Raw genomic sequence first — 23844 nt, 5'->3', positions numbered from 1 at the left:
GTAGCGGCATTAACTGAACCAAATGATAAAAAGAGCATCAGTTATTTATAAAACAAGCAAAGCCAGTGTTTGTTGTTTGGGGACTTGTTGGTATGATGCATAGATGTTACTCAAATATTTCAGAATAACAGTAGAAAGGAGAAGTTAAAGTAGTACAAATACGTTTTTGTAATAATATTTTAAATGTACATCTTACATTAATTTGATCATAACTAGTTTCCTATATATGATCATTAATAATAAATGTTCAAAATAAAAAGTAAGGAGCTCAAGAGAAGAGCAAAGACCACATCTGATAAATGTGCAAGTCAGCTGTCTGACATCTGAAAAAACATCAAACATGAACTGTTTCGGGTAACAGTCGCCAAAACAGTTGCAACTGAAACACTATCGACATTTCTGAGAAAAGCAATTTTATGATTTATGAAATGCCCATTAAACAAATTTCACAAAAAAAAATAAAAAAGATGGTAATGTGGTATGTGACAACGTGTCTAAGGTCCCTTCTTCATAAATATCAACTGAACAGTTGCAGGGGAAATGCATACACTGTATAAATAAATACAATGAAACAGAAGTTATATTCATAACCTTCCCTGATCAGTTAAGGCCCAAGTGCAGAGGTTATGCAGTCATTCCCAATATCCCATAGTCTACTACGCTCCATAAAAAAAGTTATATTTATGCCAAATGCAAAACAAGAATCCTGACACTTAGGCCATTTAATTATGTCTTCACTCACAAGAAAGATAGGCAACTATTTGAAAAAGAAACAAAAACAAAAACAAAAACTCAAATTTGCTTTTCTTCTTATTTTCATCTTGTAGAACAATCTTTTGATACATATGTACATAACTCCTGAATCCTGCCAGAGGCATCTTGTGATCAAAGTCCGTCATTTACAGCACACTGTAAAGTGCACTGGGGTGAGATGTTCATAAAAAAAGGTTTGGAGATTACTCTCTGTTTCTGCCAGAGCTGGACTGATGTTCAAAGCATTCCAAAGCCCTCGCTCCCCTCACTGATGGCCAGCTTCAGCAGCTTGTGGAGCTCCTCGTAGGAGTCATACGTTGGGAGGCACAGCTGGTTAAAACTGAACAGGAGAGGAGTTAAACATGCAATCCTAATTTAAACAGATATTTTTTTCCTATAGATACTTCTGACAAAACTATATTCATGTTGCAAGAAATTTATAATTATATTTAACAATATTAAATACGGCTGAAAGACTGATAGTTTTGGTTCTGCATTGGTGAATTTAGCTCCAACCCTGATCAAACTCATTTACCTGTCATTTTATTGTAATCCTAAAGACCTTGATAAATTTGTTCAGGTGTATTTGATTAGAGTTGGAATTAAACTCTGCAGGATCCTGGCTCTCAGGAAACCTGTTCCATCAAGGGGTAGCATTAACCGTACAATTTCTTTCATTGACCGAATGCTTTTAGCAGTGATGGAAAAATCTGAAGGCCATCCGTTTATGTTGACAGATTACATACATTAAATATTAAAGAACAGTTGATATGCTGTATATATTTAGCAAAATGTTCCTCTCTAGACTCTATTAATTTCACATTTAATTCTGGGAATTGGATTTTGGTCCCTCTGTTGAAGTGAGGGAATGTTTGGTGTGTGTGTGCTCACCAGGTGTGTGCGGTGGGCAGCGTGCTGTGTGTGGGAGCTGCTATGATCTGGAAGGAGGGGCAGAGAGTGTTGAAGCCGCCAGGTGGGAGCTGCGAGGAGCCAGTGGTGAACTGTAACAAACGTGCCAGTTCTTCCTGTGTGAAGGATGACACTACTGCCCAGAACCACTTCATCACCTAAACAACAGGAGAATCAGGATAAATTCACACTTTCATCCCCTGCTGTGATCTCTCAGCATATTAATGTGAACTCATACACATTCCCAATATCAAACCATTATCTACAAAATATACAACATAGATAGGCATTATCAGATATCATGCTATTGTGAATATAATGTTTGGCACCAGTCTGATTTTCTGTATTTTAGCATATTTTCAGTCTTCAAGCACAGCCTATAATGCATTTAATTGACCAGTCATAAACAAAAACACAAACCTGTCATGCATTAAATATATACAGTATATAACACCCAATGTTCCTGTGTGAATAAGTGATTGCCCCCTAAGAGCCAATAAGTAGCTACACTCCCATTAGCTTCAATATCATTTCGGTTACTAATGTAACCTCAATTCCATGAGATAACGGGAACAAACATTGTGTCAGTTATTGCTGACGCTATGGGGGAAACTCTGTGTCTCAGAATACTGAAGCCTGATTGGATCACGTCTGTGCACGACAAATGGCATTTCAAGACATTAAGTTTAAATAATGGTGGCACTTGAGGACCACCATACTGGCCATTGCTCATGCGATTGCCTGGGCTGTGGACTTAGTAGTGCGCAGAGTGAGGCTGGTTGCGCCGCACAGCTCTTTAAAGGCAGCTGGGTCCGGTCCAGACAGAGGATTTTGACTTGGTAAACTTGGAGAAGTGCCATGGTGTGAAGAGTGGATCCAGAGATGTAAAAATTGTTCTGATTTTTTTCTGACAGTGTAGGCTAGCCTAGGGCTAGGCTGCTTGGCAGCCATATAGTGTGCAAATAGACTGACACACACAAACACACACTATAGTTGTTTTTGCAGAACAGAATCGCCATGCTGGGGGACCCCCTGGGGTCGACGGTATCGCTGGCGATACCAGCTCGCGTTTTTCCTTATCAGTGCAAAAGAGATTCTAATTACTTTGTTGACTTTGATCTTCCATACACGTTTCATACATCAATCGATCCTGTTAAGTGTGTATTATTTTTGTGTATAATCTCAATAAAAACAAAGTGTTGTGCTTTTTGCCAAATAAAGAAAAATAAACATGATGTGAGTTCTCCTTTCTCTCTGTCAATGCACGAGCCCGTTATTACTGATGCGCAAACAAACCATGTATGTGCGCTCTCGGCTCACTGATCGCTATAACGTATTTCTGCATGGACACTGTTCAATATATTCGCGTAGTTGTCATAATAAATGTTCTGTGGGTGTTTTATAATGTATGCTCACCGAAGAAGCATGTTTTAGAGAAGTTTGTGAGGATCAGTGTGGTGTTTATGTACACGTGAACATCAGACGATCCAAACATAGACACGATTGCTTGTTCTGACAGAAAAAACTGTTCACTGATAACATAGACCTTCAGATCGCTGAGTTTCCACACATTCAGAATGTTTTTATTTTTCATTTGTATTTTGGTGTGTTTAATAATTCAGAATGGATCCGTATAGTATGCAGTCCTTTGGCATGCATTGCATAGGTAAGCTCCGACGTTATCTATTCTGTTTCTGTACCGGAGAATTTCTCTCCCTCCGAGGCTGCATGTGAGACGGCGCAATTCACACTCTGCAGCCATGCCTTGTTCACCCACAGCTTCAGCCAGGCCCAGTTCTACGGGTTGCACCCTCAAAGCGCTAAGCACCCTCAAACGCTATGCACCTTCAAACTCAAGCAAGAGCACCCTCAGCTGATAATGTAATAATATATTGGCAAAACAGATTTGGCAAATGCTCCTATGTATTTGTGTTTGCGCTATGGAGAACGTCAAATGAATCTATTTTCAAAGTATTTTTGCAGCGGTGAGCAATGTAACCATTCACAGACAGTTGATTTCTTGAACGCAATGGCAAACCAGAGGTATTTAAGTTAGTCAGAGTCTCACCGCTCAAAACGCCAGAGTTTTTATTCAGTGCTGCAGCTGCTGAGTTATGCAGGCTCGCGAAACCTCAACATATTTTGGTATGTGCATCCCTTCCACACACAAACAGGGCATCGTTGCCCTTGAAACATCCAAAACAAAGTGGCTAGTTTTCGCTCCACACATTCATCAATGAACCTTGGGTGCCCATGACCCCTACGCCGGTTTACCGGGTTATAATATCCAACCACTTTTGGTAGGTACTAACCACTGCATACTGGGAACACCCCACAAGACTATTGGCTGTTGACTGTTTTGGATATGATCTGACCCAGTCATCTAGCCATAACTATTTGGCACTTGTCAAAGACGCTCAGATCTTTTTGCTTGCCCATTTTTCCTGCTTCCAACACATGGAATTCAAGAATTGACTATTTACTTGCTGCTTAATATATCCCATCCCTTGACAGGTGCCATTGTAATGATACAATCAATATTATTCACTTCACCTGTCAGTGGTTTTATTGTTAATCCGTGTATATAACCCATGTTAGCTGCATACCTTGAAAAACTAATGAAATACATTCTTTTTTAAATGTTAAATCACTCACCTTTTCTCTGAAGTGCCATGACCCTCCAACAATAACAGCGTGAGATTTAAAGTCCTGTACGTTAATATCTCCTGTACCACACATCAACAACTGAGAACAGGACAGAACAGTCAAACGTTTAACTTTTTACACATCGACTTGGGGAGTCTGTAAAAAAAAAAACTGTTAATGGTTTAAATGATTGTTAAAGTTGCGGTCACATTTACCATTGCTTGGTGAAATTTCATGAGAAAAATCCAGTCATTTAAATAGGAATGTGTCCGATCAGGAGTTCAAAGTGAGGGCGACATTTTTTTCTGAGCAGAATTCGCTCGTGTTCAAATTGGTCAAGATTCGCCCCATTCACCAACAAAAGCTGCTTGGTTTGACTTCTGTGACTTGCTAAACTTCATACATAGCTACACTTTTGCCAACTACTTTCAGTGGAAAGTAACTAAAGCCTGCTTGAAAAAGCAATATTCATGACATAATAGCGTCATATTCGCATTCTGGCTATTGTCAGTTTTTTACATTTGTTTGCTTTTCTCCTACTCCCTGTGCTTACATACTGTATTTCAATGCAGCCGAATTACCAATGAAACTATCCTCATTTATATATTTTTCTGTTGGAGACAATGGGATGATTATGAAATAGTGACTGAAATGCAGCCTATTAAGACAACATTAAATCAACAATCACTTCCAATCACTTCTCTTGACTAAAATCCTGATTTATAATTGAGTCACTCACTAAACAGAAATGAAAAATGAACTCCCTAAACAGAAGGGTAAGCAAGACCTCATGCTCGTGGGGCACTACTGGTGAGTCTTGGAAACTAAGGTTTGTTCAAGTTGTCCCTAGTTTTGTTGGACTCTTTTCTTGGAAAAAGGCACTAAAGGGGTCTGAGAAGTTGCTAAATTAGCAACAAAGTCGGTAAGTTGGAAACACTGTTGTGTTGACAATGGATCTTTTGGGCCATGAAATCTTGATAAATTTCACTAAACTAAATTTGCAAATGTGACCGCAACTTAAGAATGGACACAAAATGAGCCCATTTAAAAGACTGAAAAACAGTTTTGATTTCCCTAAAGGAAGTACTGGTTGAATGTTTATCAGGGAATGTTTATGGAACAGCTCATCAAACTGTGGTTTGAAATCCAAAGATACAGAGATATGGTTAGTATGTAGATATATAACATGTCAACTGACCTGTACTTAGATAAAGGAAAACAGCTATGTTAACTATTGTTCTCACCTCCAATTCATTCTCATCAAATATTGCCAGAAGGTTTTCAGGGACCAGTTCATTCAAACCTGAACAGAAGAGGTCAATTAGTTCATTTGAGATCGTCTTCTCATAAAGACACTGAATTCAAGAGTCTGATCATAGGCTCTTACCTTTGAGGAAGTGCTCTACTTCATCTCGTACCTGACTGGCTAGTCTGTACTGGGCCAACAGGCTTAAGTAGTGAATTTTATTCTCATTGGTCACAGCAATTTGAGCACCACCAGATATCAATTCCACTACCTGTAACATTATTACTCTCAGTGAAGGTGCACAACTAACATTCACCTGTATCTTCAAATAATAGGGGTGTCCTAACTTGATTCTGGAAGGCCACTGTCCTAGAGTTTAGCTCCAAACCTAATTAAATACATCTGAACCAGCTAATCGAGGTCTTCAGACTAACTAGAAACATCCAGGCAGATGTGTTTTGAGGGTGCTTTCACACTGGCAGTTTAGTTCGGAACGGGGGCGGTTCGCATGAAAAATCACTAATGTGAACGCTGTCATGCGGACCCGGGTGCGCACTGGGGTACCGAACCTGAGACTACCTGGAGGAGGTGGTCTGAGTTCGGTTGCTCCTGAACCGTGCCGCGATTCGTGTGAATGTGAAAGCAACACGGACTCGGGTGCGCACTTGTTCAGGAAGTAAAGTGACCTGCACATGCGTTTTAGCTGATTATGTCTTTAAAGGTGCCTTGTGTAAAAATAAATAAATTCATACTCCACATTCCATACCAGATGGGGGCAGTATACCTCCAGAAAGTGAGTTGGTCTACTCTAGAGTATGAATATCTTCAAGCTACTCCCCTTCACCTTTACCAGTGAATATGTTCATATTCGTTTTCTTCATATTACATTTTTATTGTTAGTTTGAATTACATTAATTTGACAGACAGCATTCGCTGATGTTGACCAAGCTAGCGCCAACGTAACCAGAGCTTCCAACTCTCACGCATTAACCGTGAGACACGCAAACACTTTTCACACGCTCTCACCCCACACATCAAATTTCTCACGCACAGAAAAATCGCGAAGCAAAGAGGACACGGATACCGACAGACTAGACAGAGCAGGTTAGTTATGATATAAAAAAAATCTCAGCTCTCAGATTCTGTCAATTTTATCACGCAATTCAAACAATAAATACCGTTTTAGCGCTTGTAAATGTTACACGACAGATCCCTAGCGCACGTAAACCGAACATCTCTACTAGCTAATAATAGTAAAAAAAACAAGAAACACTGAAAGATACAGTAACGTTAGGCTACAACTTACCAAAATGTATTCCTCATACATAATATCGACCAATCAGTGTTTTTTATCAGCGTGAAGAGGTCAATAACACAGCTGGAGAACAATTATGTCAGATTTACCTCAGGAAAGCCATTTAATATAACTTACATAATATAGGTCACGTAGTTGGCAAGAAAAAAAGAGCAATAGAGATTGTGCTATGTGTACTATATTACAATACTGTATTTATGAACGTTATATGTTTATCGAACAGCCTTCGATACATTTCTATGTTATAACTTCCCGAAAATCTACACAAACATATAAAACAAACTTCTAACGAAATACTAACAGCATCTTACTTACCAATCCAAAAGAAATGTTGCAAGTTCGGAGTCAAACCTCATTTTTTTCATGTCCATTAGTTGTCTCCAGCGATGGAAAGCAGTGCCAATGTTTACTCTGGTTCTGTTCCTTTTTTATCAGATTTTATTTGAATGTAGTAGTGGGGCTGTAGGCTACTTTCCACACGATTAACATCAGGTTCAAGTACACCCACAAGCCGTGCGAGTTATTCGTGTATTGCATGGCTGGTGGTTATGTTGCCCGCATACCGCCTCCCATGGCCGAAACTGGTATTACGACACCTGTCGGGCCGTGGCTAGTAATGCTAATGCTAATTTAGGTTGATATCTCTGCAGCACTATAACTTGACATTTTTTTAATGACATCATCGCCCTTATTTCTTCTCATTCTTTTGATGCGTGTAGCTCATTTTTTGGATATTTTTACCTCAATTTTTACACATGGCACCTTTAAACACATGTAAGGGATGATAGTGTTGATGATTTACCTTGGATACGAGCGAGAATGAGCCTGCAGTGTATTTGCTCATAGCGTGTGCAATCAGGGCAACAAATTGGAAATCCACTGTCTCCTCAAAATAGTCCGTTCGCAGGCAGCAGAAGGCCACCTTAAATAACAGTAAACCTGTGTCGTTTACTCACCTGCGCATAATAGCACCAAATTAATAAAAAACACAATACATTGACCCACGTTCTGTTTTCTATCATTTCTACGCAAACGCACCAAGGTCCGATAGAATCAAGTTGAGTGTGAATCCAGACCAACGTTGCGGGGGGGCGCCAGGAACAATCGTGCTCGAGCTCGGCCCGCAGCAAATGAGCCCAGTGTGAAAGCACCCTGAGTTGGCTGGAGCTAAACTCTGTAGGACATTGGCGCTCCAGGTACAGGATTGGACATTTCTGCCTTAAGAGCACTTCCATGCATACATGCAATGAACTGTATGATATTTGGAATCAAGATTTAAATGGAACAGATTTCATTTTTTAAATCAATTTGTCACTGAATTAATGAGGATTACCTTTTCCAGGTGTCCTGACTTGCTATATTTTTCCTCTGCAAACACCAGGTCCATTTCACTGACATCATTGTTCAGAATGAAGCAAACTTTAGTTTTGTAAAATTCCTCATCGTCTGTTTCGAAGTACTGGCAGAGCAAAGAACAACAAAAATTAAACAAACATTCATATAAATTAATCAAAGGAGAGTAAGTGATGTATTTGCATACCTGCAAACTCTGGACCGACGAAAAATATATTGTGATTGTGTGTGTGTGTGTGTGTGTGTGTGTGTGTGTGTGTGTGTGGGGGGGGGGGTTCTTAGAATCAGCAGTTACATTTTTTTTTCTGATATTACAATAGAACTACACGTCGTGTCGTTAGCAACATTATTTGAAACAACACCAATGTCCATGGTAACATTCTAAGCTGTAAAATGACCATAAAAACTAGAATTTAAACAATTTTACAGTTCATTTTTACAGTTCAGGTAATACATTTTTTTACAAAAACTAAAAGTTTTATAAAATGATAAAACTCAGATTTCAGCCTAATAAATAATTTTGTATGTTATATATACTGTAATTGATCTGAACAAAAACAGCAGCCAGGCTGAATGAAAAGTGCTTATGGAAAAGCAGAAATACAGCGGTTTCCACTGTACACAAATAAGAGCTGCGCTTATAAACACTACTTTACAGAGGTAAGGTGAAAAGAAAACGCCATCAAGTAAGTGCCAATGTTGTAGAGTTCCTCAATGATTTCATGTCAGAACAGTGAATTTTGACAAAAGTAGACAAGTTTGCAGGTATGATTTCCAAAATTTTCTCCCAAACAGAGGACACATGACTACACATAAAATGGTATTCAATTGTAAATGAAGAATGTATCAGTACAGGTTAAAATAAACATTTATTAGAAGGCTATGAATCAACTGTCACCTTATAGTTCATTCGTAATCCAATAATCTGAGCCAAGAAGGAGCGGGTGAATCGGGCTCGTACTAACTGCTTGTAGGCCCCACCTAAAGCTGATTCATAAAGACATTTCCCCACCACTCGTCCTGCAAACTCATACATCTTCACCCTAAGGTGAGGGGGGCGCTCAGCGTTTGGGTGGACCTGCCCAAAAAACACAAAAAAAGCTCATCAGATAACAGCTCACAATATTCAAAGTTAATGTCTATATTACTGCAGTTCACTGAAGGTGATGGGTGTAATTTTATCCTTTACAATTACTTTCTCCCATACCAGAACTCTTTATATAATCTTTACAGAACACAGAGAAATGAGAATAAGTTTTTTCTGCTCACAGAAAACTAATCAGAAGTAGATACTGACTTACCAAGCCTTGGTTGTTGTCACTGAAGCGTGTGAAAAGTTGGTTATTGGTATCAAACAGAGCCTTACAGATAAGCTCAAACCACTCACGCCTTGGCCCTCCCCAGTCCAGAGCTAATAAACACAGCCAAACACAAACAGAACAAATTAACCTTTAAATAGGATTTATATTTATTCACACTGTTTATTAACACTTGTGTTTAACACCAAGCAGTTAACCAACCTTCCTCATCCTGGAACACAACTTCAAAGTTCTTACTCCAATCAGACACAGAAAAGTTCCGTGTTGCCTTCAGAGACTAAAAATGGGGGGAAAGCATCTCTTTTAATTCTCATAAAATTCTGTGTCTGTACTACACAAAAGAAATAAAAGATTCCAAGAAATAAATGGGGCAGGTTTGTGTGAGTACGAGTATTTAGGAACTAAGGTCTTTCTATATTGTTCTGAAACTTGTTTTATATGGCCCATGTGTAATGATCTTCCAGATTTGCTCACCGACTCAAGCAGAGAAGGACGGCTGATTTTCAGGCAGGTTTTAGTGCGAGGTCTCTTTGAGTGAATGTGTCTCAGCTCCCGCTGAAAGAAGTTCACTTTATCCTGAAAAGTCTCTGATCCTCCTAGAAGATGCACAAATAACATTCAACACATCAAACACACCAACACGTCTACATTTGTTTGTATTTACTGACAACCAAGACTCATACTAACCGATGTTCTTGTGGAGAAATCGAATAAAGGTGGCAGCCATGATATTTCTGTCCTTACAGCTGAGCTCTACTGGAGGTTGAATCCCATCATCTACCACCAGTGTTAGGTATTTATGAACAGGATCTGGTCCATGGTACGTGAACTGCCAGAGACAAGAGAGTAGAAATGAATACCATAAAAAAATAAAAAATAACAATAATATATATATATATATATATATATATATATATATATATATATATATATACACACACACATATACACACACACAAACACTTGCAATCAAAATTATTCAACCCCACAGAAATTTACAAATGCAAGCTTTTCTAAAGCTAAAAAAAAACCATGTATAACACTTGACATATTAAAAGTGATAATGTTAATATATTATGTAATACTTCTATGTTTTTTTCATAATACAGCTATGCCATAATTATTCAACCCCCTTTCAACATTGCTGTTGATATATCACTTACTAGTTTGGTAGGGTACAAAATTGTGTTAAAACACAATTAAGCTTTTAGGAACTCTATAACGACACTTAATTAGCTTTAGCTGTGACAAGAACTAGCACAATTTCAATAAAATTTCATTCAAAGGGGAATGAGATGTTTGATCAAAGCTGACAAAGCTTCGATTTGCTGCCAAAGACTTGCTAGATCAGAGGTTCCCAATCTTTTTTTCCAGGAGACACCAATATATTAACATTCAAAATCTTTAACGACTCCCCATCCCCATCAAACACACTAGCAGACACATTTCATTTAATAACTCATTCAGTTAAGTTTTTAATAGATGCAATAACAAATGAAGACAATTAGCAACAGGCAATTATTCATAAGGATATCTTTTTTTCTTTTAACAACAGGTTCTTCTTTTTTCTAAAACTGATGAACAAATAACAGAAGCTAATTATAATCTGTCAATGTAAACTATCAATTAATCAGAGAAATAACCTCATGTTATCAAACAAATATATCCATTTTATACCTTAAAGACATGTAACTACAACATGCACAAGCTTAGGCACGAAGTCGGGTCCTTTCACCAGCCAGAACAGTGTTCGGTAAAGAATCTCCTCAGAGAAGAATTTAACTTAACATCCAAGAGTTCGTCCTCTGCTTCTACATACTCCATGTCCTCCTCCTTTGCTGTGAATGGATCCATTACCCATGCGCACTTGGAGACATATTCATCAACATCCGAGAGTTGTGATTTCATCTCCTCCTGTATCAGTTCCATGTGATGCGTGAACTTGTTGCTCAAGGATTCAGGTACATTTCCCACAGTCTGATTGAGAAGCAACATGTCTACATATGAATTGTATTTACTGACAACCAAGACTCATACTAACCAATGTTCTTGTGGAGCAATCGAATAAAGGTGGCAGCCATGATATTTCTGTTCTTACAGCAGAGCTGTACTGGATGTTGAATCCCATCATCTACCACCAGTGTTAGGTATTTATGAACAGGGTCTGGTCCATGGTACGTGAACTGCCAGAGATGTATGACGTTCTAATAAGATTTTTGTCTGTCATTTCGTCAAGCAGTTTCAGGTTGTTCAGTCTCAGGAACTCCTTTATTTTTTCTTTCAGTACAATAAAATGAACTAACACTTTGCCTCTTGATAGCCAGCACACTTCGGTATGCCGAAGCTCTTTTTGCTCTGAAGGAATATTTCAGTGAAGACTATGAGAAGAACACTAAACGAGCATTGACTTCATGCCTGGATACCTCAACGAATACCATTCTTGACCAAGAGAACAAAAAAGGCTGACTGTAACTTTTTGGACCCGTGGTTCAGCAGTATGTCTGGCACAAAAAAGGCATAGCTTATGACCACAAGAACACCATCCCCAGTGTCAAACATGGAGGTGGGTCAGTCTTGTTATGGGGGTGCTTTGCTGCTGCAAAAAGTGATAATCTAGACCATGTGACTGGCGTCATTGATTCTTTGAAGTATAATGGCATTTTGGCAAAGATTATGATGCCTTCAGTGCGTAAACTGAAGCTTCACTGCATCATTGGACATTCAAGCAGAACAATGATCCCAAGTATAAACCCGATTCTACCAAAACTTAGTTCAGGGATCGGTCCAGGAATGTTCTGAAGTGGCCTGCTCAGTTTCCAGATTTAAATCCCCTTGAAAATCTTAGGTGAGATTTGAAGAAAGCAGCGGCAGCACAGAAACCAAAGGAACAATATAAGTGAGCTGGAAGCCTAGGCCACAAGGAATGGCCTAAGATTCAAGTAGAGAGGTGTCAGAAGCTTGTAAGCGCTTACAGGCAACATGTATCTGACGTTATAAAGAGTAAAGGATTCTCTACAAAATGTTATTTTTGGTGTTTGAATAATTGTGTATATATGAATGTTTAGAGCCAAGTAGATTTTATTTTAATTTGAACTCAGTAACTGAACTTTAAATTCTCAGAATCACTCAAATGTGTATTAATAACATTTCTATGATAATTTACAGATGCCATTTTGTTCATAAAACAAGAATGTCTTGCAAGTTAGGGGGGTTCAATTTTGATAGCAAGTGTACATATTCTTGAAGTAAATAATAGTTTTTGCAAGCATAATGGTGTTTTTTTTGTAAATTATTCAGAAAAGAGTTAGTCTGAAGAAAAGATAACCTTAGTTCCGGGGCACACACGGAAAGTGAAAAGGCGCCAAGGAATAATCTTCAGGTAAAACTCTTTTACAGAAAATTGCTGAAACACAATATAATAAGTCAGTATCCAAATTAACAAAGAACCAACATTAACAAACAAAATTAACCAAACAAATGTAGCACTAACCTATTTACAAAATATTTTACCTTTGGTGAGATATAGCAATAGACCTTTTTTGGTTTCTTGACCTTCTCTGACTGGCCCTCTACAGGGGAGTCATGTTCCTCCTCCTCATCGCCCATGGAGGGCCGTCTCTGTAGGGCTGGCTGGGACGATGCTAGAAACTGCCAAGGACAGCTAGTGTAAGTGCCCGTGTTGTAGAGGTAGGCTTCAAAGTAGATGCCTGGAGTAGACACGTTTTTCTCCACACAGTTCTTCTCATTTTCTATGTAAATGCATAATAGCAAAAAGACATTGAGAAAAGGTTATAGAAATGCATTTTGAGAGGTGACATTGTTACCCTTGATACATTGCAAGTAAAGGGTCATGATATCCTAAACTATATTTTCGGAGATTTTTACAGTTATGCGTGTTGAACATCTCAAACAGTGAGATTATATACAGTAAGTGAGAGATGCATTAATGGGTCAAAAATGGTTTTTGATTTGTAAGAGTTTCTGTGTTGCATAAGTTGTTTTTCATAGGTCCTGAGTCTGTGACCGGTCTTAACGGACCTATAACGATCAAATGGCAAAATATGCCTCAAAAGTTATTAAAGATGCAACTTCATATATATTTTCGATGCGGAGTATGATAGCTATATTAAATTATAGCTGTCACGGGATATGCATGTACAGTATTTGTGTAATTTACGGTGAGCTTACAAAACCATGTATAAGATGTGTATATTGTGTTAGGGGTTTAACGATACATTGTTATATCGAGAAATCGCAATAAAAAAAGCGACGATATGTATCGTTGATGTAAACAATAATGAGAGCGAAATAAAACTGCATTGCTTTGTTGTCAGTCTCTCTTCTTCCCCCTCCACTACACAGATTACCACACCAATTTTTGTTCATTTTTCAAAACTGTGGTAACAACTGACTAGTGCTGAACAGGGGTTTCATGACCCTTCAAATGGAAGAAAATAACAGAGTTTTTCACACTAGAATCTCATACATTGACCACTGAAATTCCATGATTGTTCCATGAAATTTCTACTCATTTATGATTATAGTGGCCAATATTAATTTAATGCAACAAATACAAAAAAAGGAGAAAAAAAAAAAAAAAAAAAAAAAATATATATATATATATATATTTTTTTTTTTTTAAATGAGACTTTCTGAATCCCAAGTTACCTGGTGTCCATAAGAAACAGTTAGTTAGTAATAGCTGAGGCTGCCTAATGTGTCACACTGCCAGTTACCCCCAACAGACATCTTAGCATACTAGCTGGTGTGAAAGCAAGTTCAAGTTTTACACTAAAGCTGCTATAAAAAGGTTCCCAATTAGGTACTGAACCCGGCTCTTTGCACTAGGGGCCAACTCTCCCCTTACTTAGCCAGCCAGGGACTGGAGATGACAGACTTAAGTCAGAATGCATAAAAGTGGTGAATCCTCATGTTCCGTGGTAGCTGCAGTCTGAAGGCCACAGAGAAATGACTGATTTTGTTGTGTTGGTTCAGCAAAAATCCACTGTAAAAAACACAACTTGAAAAAAGTTGAAATTACCGATTTTGTTGTGTTGGTTCGGCAAAAATCCACACTGTAAAAATCTCGTACAAAAAAACAAAAAAAAACTTAGTAAATAATAGTTATACGAACTGAAAATAAGTTGTCTGTGACACACAAAAAAAAAAAAACGTTTAGTTGAGTCAACTTGACATTATTTGTTTTCTGGAGAGGTGCAACTATTCTGTAACAAATCTTTTGTAGTTGAGCCAATTCAACATTTTGCTAATGCAAGCCATAATCATTAGGCACGTTTTCTAATAGAACAACTTAAAGGTGCTGTATGTAGTTTTCAGCGACCTCTAGCGGTGATGTTTCAGACTGCAACCAAGAATTTTACAAGCGCGTGCTCTTGCGCGTGCTCGAATTTATGAGCGAGCACTGTGGGTACCTTCCATACTGAGACGCAACACACCGGAGAAAGCATCACACAACATGCTGGAAAATAAGGTAAACTCCCACTGCAAAGTTACAATAAGAGGCTACTTTTATCAGCTTGACGTTGAACTAATGCTCCATGCTCGTACCATGATAAGTATTAACCCTATCAACCGTGCCGAATTTTGCCACTGCAAGCACCACTTCACATTTTCTTCAGGAAATGTACATTCTAGGTTTGTAGATAAGGTTTATCCATGATTCAAATGCCCTGCCGATATTGAGCCGTGTTTTTTTTCACCCGAAGTTCATCCGATTCACGTCTGGCCATAGGAGCTTCAGCAGAAAAAACTTTTTTGTTTGTTTTTTTATCAATATGTGGAGTTTGTGTTGGAGTCTGTGACGTGTTGTGCTGGGAGCAGGTCGTTTCTTAGTGTTATCAGACATGTCATAAGTTGCGTAAGTCATAAGTCCATGTCATAAGTTGCAGTGTCGTCGCTGTTGAGTGCAAAGTCAGTAGACGAGGCGAGAGGCTCGGGAGCGCGCGTGCAGGTCACGTCACTGGATTTCGTGGTAAATCCGACCCGGCACCTTCACATAAAAATAAGAATACTTGCTTTCCGAGGTAATAGCAAAACCCGCAAAGTGGATCATTTTAATGTGAGATTACAACCCCTTCACACACAGGCAATAAAAAAAGGATTCATTTTAGTAGAAAAGTTACATACAGCACCTTTAAGGGTGAGTAAATGATGGCAGAATTTTCTGATTTGGGTGAACTAACCCTTTAAGTATAAAACAAGTGAAATATAACAAGTGAAATAATTCTGGTAATTTAGTTTCACCAATTCACCTGCATGTCTTTCGATTGTGAGGGAAACGTGAAACACTCGGAGGAAAACAAATAAAAACTAAATTGTAGTTTATGAGTACAATCTCAATTAAATTATAAAAAATAATAATTCTTTATCAGGGGAGCACAAATCACTGGAAAAGTCATGGAAAAGTGATGAAAAGGTGTTAGAAGCGTTTTAGTAAATCTCCTCAACAACCATCTCCAATACCAAGATTAACTCACCACTGAGTACAATGATGTCAAACTCCCCATTGCTAAGGGGCTGGTCCCTGTATGAGATGCATGCCCTAAAGCAGCCTTTCTTCCTGAAGGTGAGCCTCATCAGAACCTGACACTGAGGCTTGTTTAATGATACCGCTGTGCTGTAGCATTCATCTGAGCTCTCCTCCTCCTCCACTGTGCCCAACTGTAGGAACAGTAAGAAAAAGAGATTTAAATACAAACTCAGCAAATTCTATTGGACCTGCAACCTCTTTAATGCTAATACATATACACAAACTTCTAAAGTTTGAACTAAAAACTATAAACAGTAAGTATGCAGTAAGTGTCCTTACTGGGTGGACATGAACGCTGTAATTGACCTCATCCACCAGTGAGACGGAGTTACTGGTGGGGTTGCCATACTCATCCCTTGGTTCTATCTGGAGCGTGTGCTGCTGGCCGTAAGTCAGCACCAGTGTTGAGAAGTGGTACGCTATCTTTGTTTTGGATGGGACCACTGTACCTGCAATACACATGCAATTCATATCATGAGTCATCTACATCTGTTCATTTTGACTAAGAGAGTACGTTTCTTGGAATGCACAGCTTAATGCAAGCTTAAATATAACAACATATTACCTGGTTATCATTTTACATTACTAACAGAAAATAGGGAAGACTGACAATGGATATGCTGGTTCTTTTGAAGGTCTTTTCATTGGCTTCTATACAGTAGAGCAAGCCTGTTTTTGGGACTGTACGAACTTACACTTTTTGGGAACTTAGACTGGGAGACCAAATTACTGGGACAACAGCATGTTTCAAAATAAGGATACAAATGAATAAAAAAATAAATATATTTTTTGTAATTTACTTTTAGTTTTCTTTGATATTTGATGGTGTTGTGAAAGGAATTTTATTTATTTATAAGATTTTTTTACACATGTACCAGCTTAGTTTTAAATCAATATTTTGTTCAAGGAACAGCAGGCACCAAAGGTGCTGGAACCTTATTGTATTTGTTCCAATTTTCTGATTATTAGGGGTTTAAGCACCGAAGAGACAATCTTCTTTCTATTATTTTCTGCCCTAAAAGCATATAGGTGTCAGAGAAGGTAAATTGTAGAGACCCCAAACTTGGCAGGATGGTTCTAAAGGTGTGCATCTACTCAAATACACAGACACAAATACGTCTGACACTAAGTGGTGCCCTTTCAAAGGAGCTCAACGCTGTGTCAAGGTGTTGATGATAAGGTGTTGACAACACTTCTAGCGCTGTGTGAAATCACGCCAATTCTATTGGCCATCGGATGTTAGGTGACGAAGCGTAGAGCGTCATTAAGACCATAACACGCCACCTGCATTAAAGGTCATCATCAGCTTCTTTGTCTTGAGGAAGCTGCAAGTCTGCTGTTATCAGTGGGATTTATTGTGACATCTCACTCTGTTTTACATGGCCAGCAAACAGTTCAGGAATTGTGCGTCGCCGTACCCTGCTTTATTATGGAGGATGAAATGCATGATTTATTTGTAATGTATCTGGAACATACCCAGTCAGCCCTCGAGTGGGGTGATTGTCCTAATTGTGAACGTTTCATGCCTGACATCATGCATGAGGCATCTGCGCTTCATTGTTCATGTCCTGCATCTGCCGAGGCAGCTCTTTGAGTTCGGTCATGGGGATCACAGGTGGTAGGGCTGCTCAATTATGCCAAAAATAACGATTATTTTGGTAAATATTGAAATCACGATTATTTAACACGATTATTGGTGGATGATATGATCTAAGTCTTACTTTATGATATGAGTCATTTTAAATGTCAGTGAAATTTCACAATTATCAATACTTCAGCAAAAACTAATACTAGGTTAATGTAAGTAAGAAGTCCTCAAAACAGTTTCAGAAGACAAGTAAACAGTCAGCAATAAAATAAGAACAAAGAAACTAATAACAAAGAAAACCGACAAAAAATTCAACAGAACAAAAATACAAATTAAATAAACAGTGCTTTAAGTATTTCAGGAAGATGTACAAACAGTGGTATTCAGGTAAGTAATAGCCTACAACAGATATTGAATAAAGTAATCAAATGTAAAATAACACTGCTGTATACATTAAATATAGACTAATCCTTATTTAAAACCACAATAGTTTTTCATTCAAGAGCAGTAAGTGATTTTATCTTTGTCTTTTCTTGTTTGATTAACATTAATGACTGCAGTAGTCATTAAAGGGATACTCCACTTTTTTCGGAAATAAGCTCATTTTACATCTCCCCCAGAGTTAAACAGTTGAGTTTTACCGTTTTAGAATCCATTCAGCCGAACTCCGGTTCTGACGGTACCACTTTTAGCATAGCTTAGCACAGATCATTGATTCTGATTAGTCCAGTAGCATTTCTTTCAAAATGACCAAAAAGTTTCAATATTTTTCCTATTTAAAACTTGACTCTTCTGTAGTTAAACCGTGTACTAAGATCGACGGAAAATGAAAAGTTGCGATTTTCTAGGCTGATATGGCTAGGAACTACTCTCATTCCAGCGTAATAATCAAGGAACTGTGTGTCTGTACCATGGGTGCAGCAGGCGTAATGATATGACGCAGCGCCTGAAAATAGTCCCCAGCTCGGTAACTTCTTCCAACGTGACCGGGACTAAGTTTGTCTAACCTATTAGACCTATTTTCAGGCGCTGCGTCATATCATTACGCCTGCTGCACTCATGGTACAGCCGCACAGTTCCTTGATTATTACGCCGGAATGAGAGTAGTTCCTAGTCATATAGGCTTAGAAAATCGCAACTTTTCATTTTCCGTCGATCTTAGTACACGGTTTAACTACAGAAGAGTCAAGTTTTAAATAGGAAAAATATTTAAACTCTTTGGTCATTTTGAAAGAAATGCTACTGGACTAATCAGAATCAATGATCTGTGCTAAGCTATGCTAAAAGTGGTACCGTCAGACCCGGAGTTCGGCTGAATGGATTCTAAAACGGTAAAACTCAACTGTTTAACTCTGGGGGAGATGTAAAATGAGCATATTTCCGAAAAAAGTGGAGTATCCCTTTAAAGGGTAACTAAACCCTAAAACAACTTTTTTTAGTTAATGATCTGTAAGACTGGGGCTTTATTAATGCTGTTCATTGATTCAAGTAATTTTTTTGACATTTGTGTTTAAAGTGTTTTAATTCTATAAAATATGGTGTAAAAATGTCTGAGTGCTGCCCTCTTCAGGTTGAACGGTGGCTACTGCAGTTGAATTTTCTAATTGAAAGTTGTGGTACCCTCTGACGTCAGAGGGTACCAGCTAACCACGCCCTTGCCTACAGAGAGACGCGTCTCAGATATACTGTGTCCACACACGTTTCAAACATATTTTCTCAAATGTTTCAATCACTTAAGACATAACCGACAGTGTTTACGAGGTTACTTACCAAAATGGCATTTCAACATATTTGTATATAGGCTATTTGACTGTTTAGTTGCGTATCTGAAGCCCAAAGTATACTTAGCTCATGCGCCTTCCGCCCCGTCTCGAAGCTGGAGGACGCCTAGGGAACGATCTCTTTCATGGCTTAATATGCTTTTAATAACAGTTTAATATCAAGGGCGTCCCGCAGTTTAGCAACAGTAGACTGCATTCTCATCACTCACTTATTCGGCTGATTTGGATGTTAAGTTTGGCTTAGGGAGGAATGAAAGCGCACCGCTGTGAAGGAAAGGAAGGAACGCTGAACAGAGTGCGGCAGCGGCACAATACTCGTTTTTACCTCGATTATTTCGTTTTCATAATCGTTGGAAGCCAAAATCGAAATCAGAATACGATTAATCGCACAGCCCTAGTTGGCGGAAGAGCTTGAGTCGGGTGTTCCCCTTTCTCTTGCTCACTTCTCTGACCCTGAGGTCCCCATTTTGGATTTCTGAAGCTCACTATGCGTTTTCTTCAGATCCGATTGAGGTCCTAATGCTGGCAGCATCCAGCTCCGAGGAGCTGGGTGTGGATGTAAAAATTTTTGTTGTGGGGGCCTTAGATGAGCCGCTTTCTGACTCTTACACATAATGAGGACCTGCTCGAAATGGTAACTTTTGCGGTGGCCAAAATTAAGTCTGGAATGGATGGAGGAGAAACAGGAAGCGGCTTGCAGCAAATTAATGAGTGCTTCCTGACTAGTGGCCAGGAGCAAACCCCCCACACATGAGCAAAAGCCCATATTTGGTCCATGTATTCAACCCTGCCACGTCTAATTATTCGACCATTGTAGGGTTGGAGGAGCATGGGTATGGGGTGATGTCCAAGGCTGAAGAGATGCTAACTAGCTGTCTCTTACCATCTTCAGCATCATGCTGGAGGGGCCAGGCTTTGCCTTCTAGGCCCTGTAGGGTTATATCTGGCCTGGTTTATGCTGCAGCAAGTTAGGCTGTTGCATCCCTGCACAACAATTTTGCAGGCCTACAAGGCCAACCTCCTGAAGAATTTGGACTCCGATAAGGGGTTACATTTACATTTAGTCATTTAGCAGACGCTTTTATCCAAAGCGACTTACAAATCAGGACTAAATTAAGCGAGTCATCATGAAGAGGCAAAAGACAACAACAACGCAAGAAGTGTTCAGAATACGAAGTTCAGGCATTATTCAGAGTAGCATAAGCATGATAGGTGGGATTTTAAGGGAAAGGTTTTTTTTATTTTTATTTATTATTTTTTTTTTTTTATGAGTTTAGGTGCTCATGGAAGAGATGGGTTTTCAGCTGTTTTTTGAATGTTGTCAGGGATTCAGCATTCAGGATAAGGGTGGGGAGAGTGTTCCACCAGCATGGAACTGTGAATGAGAATGATCTGGAAAGTGATTTTGTGGCTTTCTGTGATGGAACCACGAGACGTCGCTTGTTGATTGATCGTAGGCGTCTGGTGGGGATGTAGGCTCATAGGAGTGAGTGAAGGTAGGAGGGAGCTGAGCCTGTGATAGATCTGTAAGCAAGCGTCAATGCCTTGAACTTGATGCGAGCAGCGAGAGGTAGCCAGTGCAGAGAGATTAACAGAGGGGTGACGTGGGCCCTCTTGGGCTCGTTGAAGACAAGACGAGCTGCAGCATTCTGGATCATCTGAAGAGGTTTGGTAGCACATGCTGGAAGTCCGGCCAGAAGAGCATTGCAGTAGTCAAGCCTAGAAATGACCAGGGCCTGGACGAGGAGTTGTGTTGCGTGCTCAGTTAGGAAAGGCCTGATCTTCCTGATGTTGTGCAATGCAAACCTGCATGATCGAGCTGTCTTTGAAATGTGATCTGTGAAGGTCAGCTGGTCATCAAACGTTACTCCCAGATTTCTGACCGACCTTGATGGGGTGATTGATGATGAATCAAGCTGGATGGTGAAGTCGTGCTGTAGAGACGGATTGGCAGGGAGGACGAGCAGCTCAGTCTTTGCCAGGTTGAGCTGCAGGTGATGTTCCTTCATCCATGTGGAGATGTCTGCCAGACAGCTCGAGACCCGTGCAGCTACTGTGGGATCATCTGGTCGAAATGAGAGGAAGAGTTGTGTGTCATCAGCATAGCAGTGGTAGGAGAAACCGTGTGCCTGTATGATGTGTCCCAGTGATGTAGTGTAGATGGAGAAGAGGAGGGGACCAAGAACTGAACCCTGGGGAACCCCTGTGGTCAGTTGATGTGCTCTGGATACCTCGCCTCTCCATGCGACTTTGAAGGACCTACCTGTGAGATAGGATTCAAACCAGTCGAGTGAAGTTCCTGTGATGCCCAGTGATGAGAGGCTGGACATAAGGATCTGATGGTTCACGGTGTCGAAGGCAGCAGACAGATCAAGGAGAATGAGGAGTGAAGATTTGGAAGCCCCTGGTTAGGTTAGACCCTGAGGTGGTTAAGGAACTCTGCCGGGCCACATATCTCAGCATCTGTGCCACCAAGCAGATGGCCTGCATCATCGGCTATTCTATGCATGCCATGGTTGCCAAGAAGAGGCATCTGTGGCTCAATCTCTCAGGCATTAAGGAAAAAGAAAAAGTCTTTCTCCTAGACACCCAGATTTTGCCTCTTGGCTTGTTTGGCGATGCAGTGAATGCGGTCGTTGCCAGGTTCCAGGAAGCCAACAGTCAGTCGGCGGCGTTCAGGCAATTCATCCCTCACCATTTCCAAGAGCTGGTTGCCTCGACCAGCCAGTCCCAGCCTGACCCGAGCTATTATAGGTAGGACCAGAGGGCCAGTGTGGCTGCCCATGCCCACCCCCCTTGAGACTGGGCACGGAGGCACCACACACAATTTCACCCACCAAAGTGAAGATTGGATCTAAGGACAATCATCGCTGCATGGGCGGCTATGAAAAACAGTCCTGACGCCAGTGTGCGCAGGGCACTGAAGGTGTGCCCCCTTGGGAGGGAGTGTCGCACCACTACATTATGTGGCTATTCTCCCCTGATGCTCTCAGGAGGTTGGCTTGCGAACCCCGACATATGTCGGGGAGCAGTGATCTCCAGCAGGTTTTCCGTCCAATCACTGTTTAATGACGCTGCCTGAGTGTGGTGTCCACCCTTTCTTCAGAGACTTTCAGGACACACAAGGATGTTAGGACAGTCTTCCCCCATTGACAGTGTCAAGCATTCCCCACTCAATGAGTCCCCAACAAAATATCAAATATCAATGAGACCCTTCTTCTCAATATCAACAAATTTACACCTATTTCAGTGCATCTGGCAGTATGCCAAATGTTTCTTATTGGGTCCAGCAGACCATAGCTAAAGGGTATAGGATTCAGTTCAACACTCATTCACAGTGTTTCAATGGCATGCTCCCCACTGTGGTAAGCGCGGAGCAGGTCCCAATACTAACGCTAGAACCACAATCTTTTTTTTAGGCAAAGGGGCCATAAAAAATGTCTCCCTTCCCTTAAGAGAGGAACATCCCTTGGTTCCCAAAAAAGAACAGGGTTTTGCGCCCGATTCTAGATCTGCATTTTCTGAATAGAACACAAGACCAGTCACAAGACTGGTTTGTCACTATAGATATACAGGACGCATCCTTTTATATCGAAATCCTGCCAGAACTCAGGAAGTTCCTCAGATTTGCTTTCAGAGGTGAGGCATACCAGTACCGGGTTCTTCTATTCGATTTAACCTTGTCACCTTGCACCTTCACAAAGTGCATGGATGCGACCCTGGCTCTGCTGCGACTTCAGGGCATTAATGTTCTAAATTACACCGATAACTGGATGATATTAGCTCAGTCAAAGGAATTAGCAGTTTGACATTTAGATGATGATGATGATGATGATGAAATTGTATGCACTGAAATCGCAACTCTTTGCACGCGGTGCTAACAGCATAATTTGAAACCAGTTCACTGCCCAGTTGGTTCAGTGCTAGAGTTCCTGCAGGAGTGTCTTAAAGTTTATGTGGTTGCTATTTTGGCTAGTCATACTGTAGGGAGACATTCCCTTGTTTTGCACACAGATAGAGGACTGTCTGAACATTAACCACAGCCATTTTGGAGTCTCTAACTCAATCACTCTAGCACAACCAACTGTCCAAATTTGCACCCATGTTTATGCTAATAACAAAATTATTTTTTCCTATGATTCCTTGGCTTAAGGCGATTATATTGTAATTTTACTTCTATACTATACTGTGCTATAAGAAGCTTTAAGATTATTCAATAAACTGTTCATTTTTATTGGTTGAATGTGTTTAAAGACATTACGCAGTTACATCACAATGTGCTGTGTGAATATTTAAATTATTCAAATTGCTCAACGTTTTCTGGTGCTGTGTTGAAGTTTAAAATCTTTATATTGTTCAAAATGATCTCTTGTGCTGGTTGAAT

The 23844-nt window shown here is 39.8% G+C and overlaps 1 protein-coding gene across 6 annotated transcripts in view; it reads right to left on the bottom strand.

Moving 5' to 3' along the window:
- Nucleotides 1-396: 396 nt before the first annotated feature.
- The window catches only part of arel1 (apoptosis resistant E3 ubiquitin protein ligase 1), a 65407-nt gene continuing 41959 nt past the window's right edge, over nt 397-23844 (bottom strand). For all 6 annotated transcript variants that reach the window (XM_084393899.1, XM_084393904.1, XM_084393902.1 and 3 more), the window contains 15 exons: nt 16371-16540; nt 16039-16222; nt 13052-13290; nt 12867-12944; nt 10229-10370; nt 10016-10137; nt 9743-9818; nt 9524-9633; nt 9121-9300; nt 8203-8328; nt 5696-5825; nt 5553-5611; nt 4318-4407; nt 1645-1820; nt 397-1093 (listed from right to left, as the gene is read on the bottom strand). In XM_084393899.1, coding sequence (XP_084250025.1) covers nt 991-1093; nt 1645-1820; nt 4318-4407; nt 5553-5611; nt 5696-5825; nt 8203-8328; nt 9121-9300; nt 9524-9633; nt 9743-9818; nt 10016-10137; nt 10229-10370; nt 12867-12944; nt 13052-13290; nt 16039-16222; nt 16371-16540 — 1985 coding nt within the window. In that variant the 3' untranslated portion in view covers nt 397-990. The remainder of the gene's footprint in view (nt 1094-1644; nt 1821-4317; nt 4408-5552; nt 5612-5695; nt 5826-8202; nt 8329-9120; nt 9301-9523; nt 9634-9742; nt 9819-10015; nt 10138-10228; nt 10371-12866; nt 12945-13051; nt 13291-16038; nt 16223-16370; nt 16541-23844) is intronic.

The sequence above is a fragment of the Rutilus rutilus genome (assembly GCF_951802725.1).
Source record: "Rutilus rutilus genome assembly, chromosome: 21".
NCBI classification, from domain to species: domain Eukaryota; kingdom Metazoa; phylum Chordata; class Actinopteri; order Cypriniformes; family Leuciscidae; genus Rutilus; species Rutilus rutilus.
Note: the sequence above shows the minus strand (reverse complement) of the source record. Positions and strands in the feature narration are given on the sequence as shown.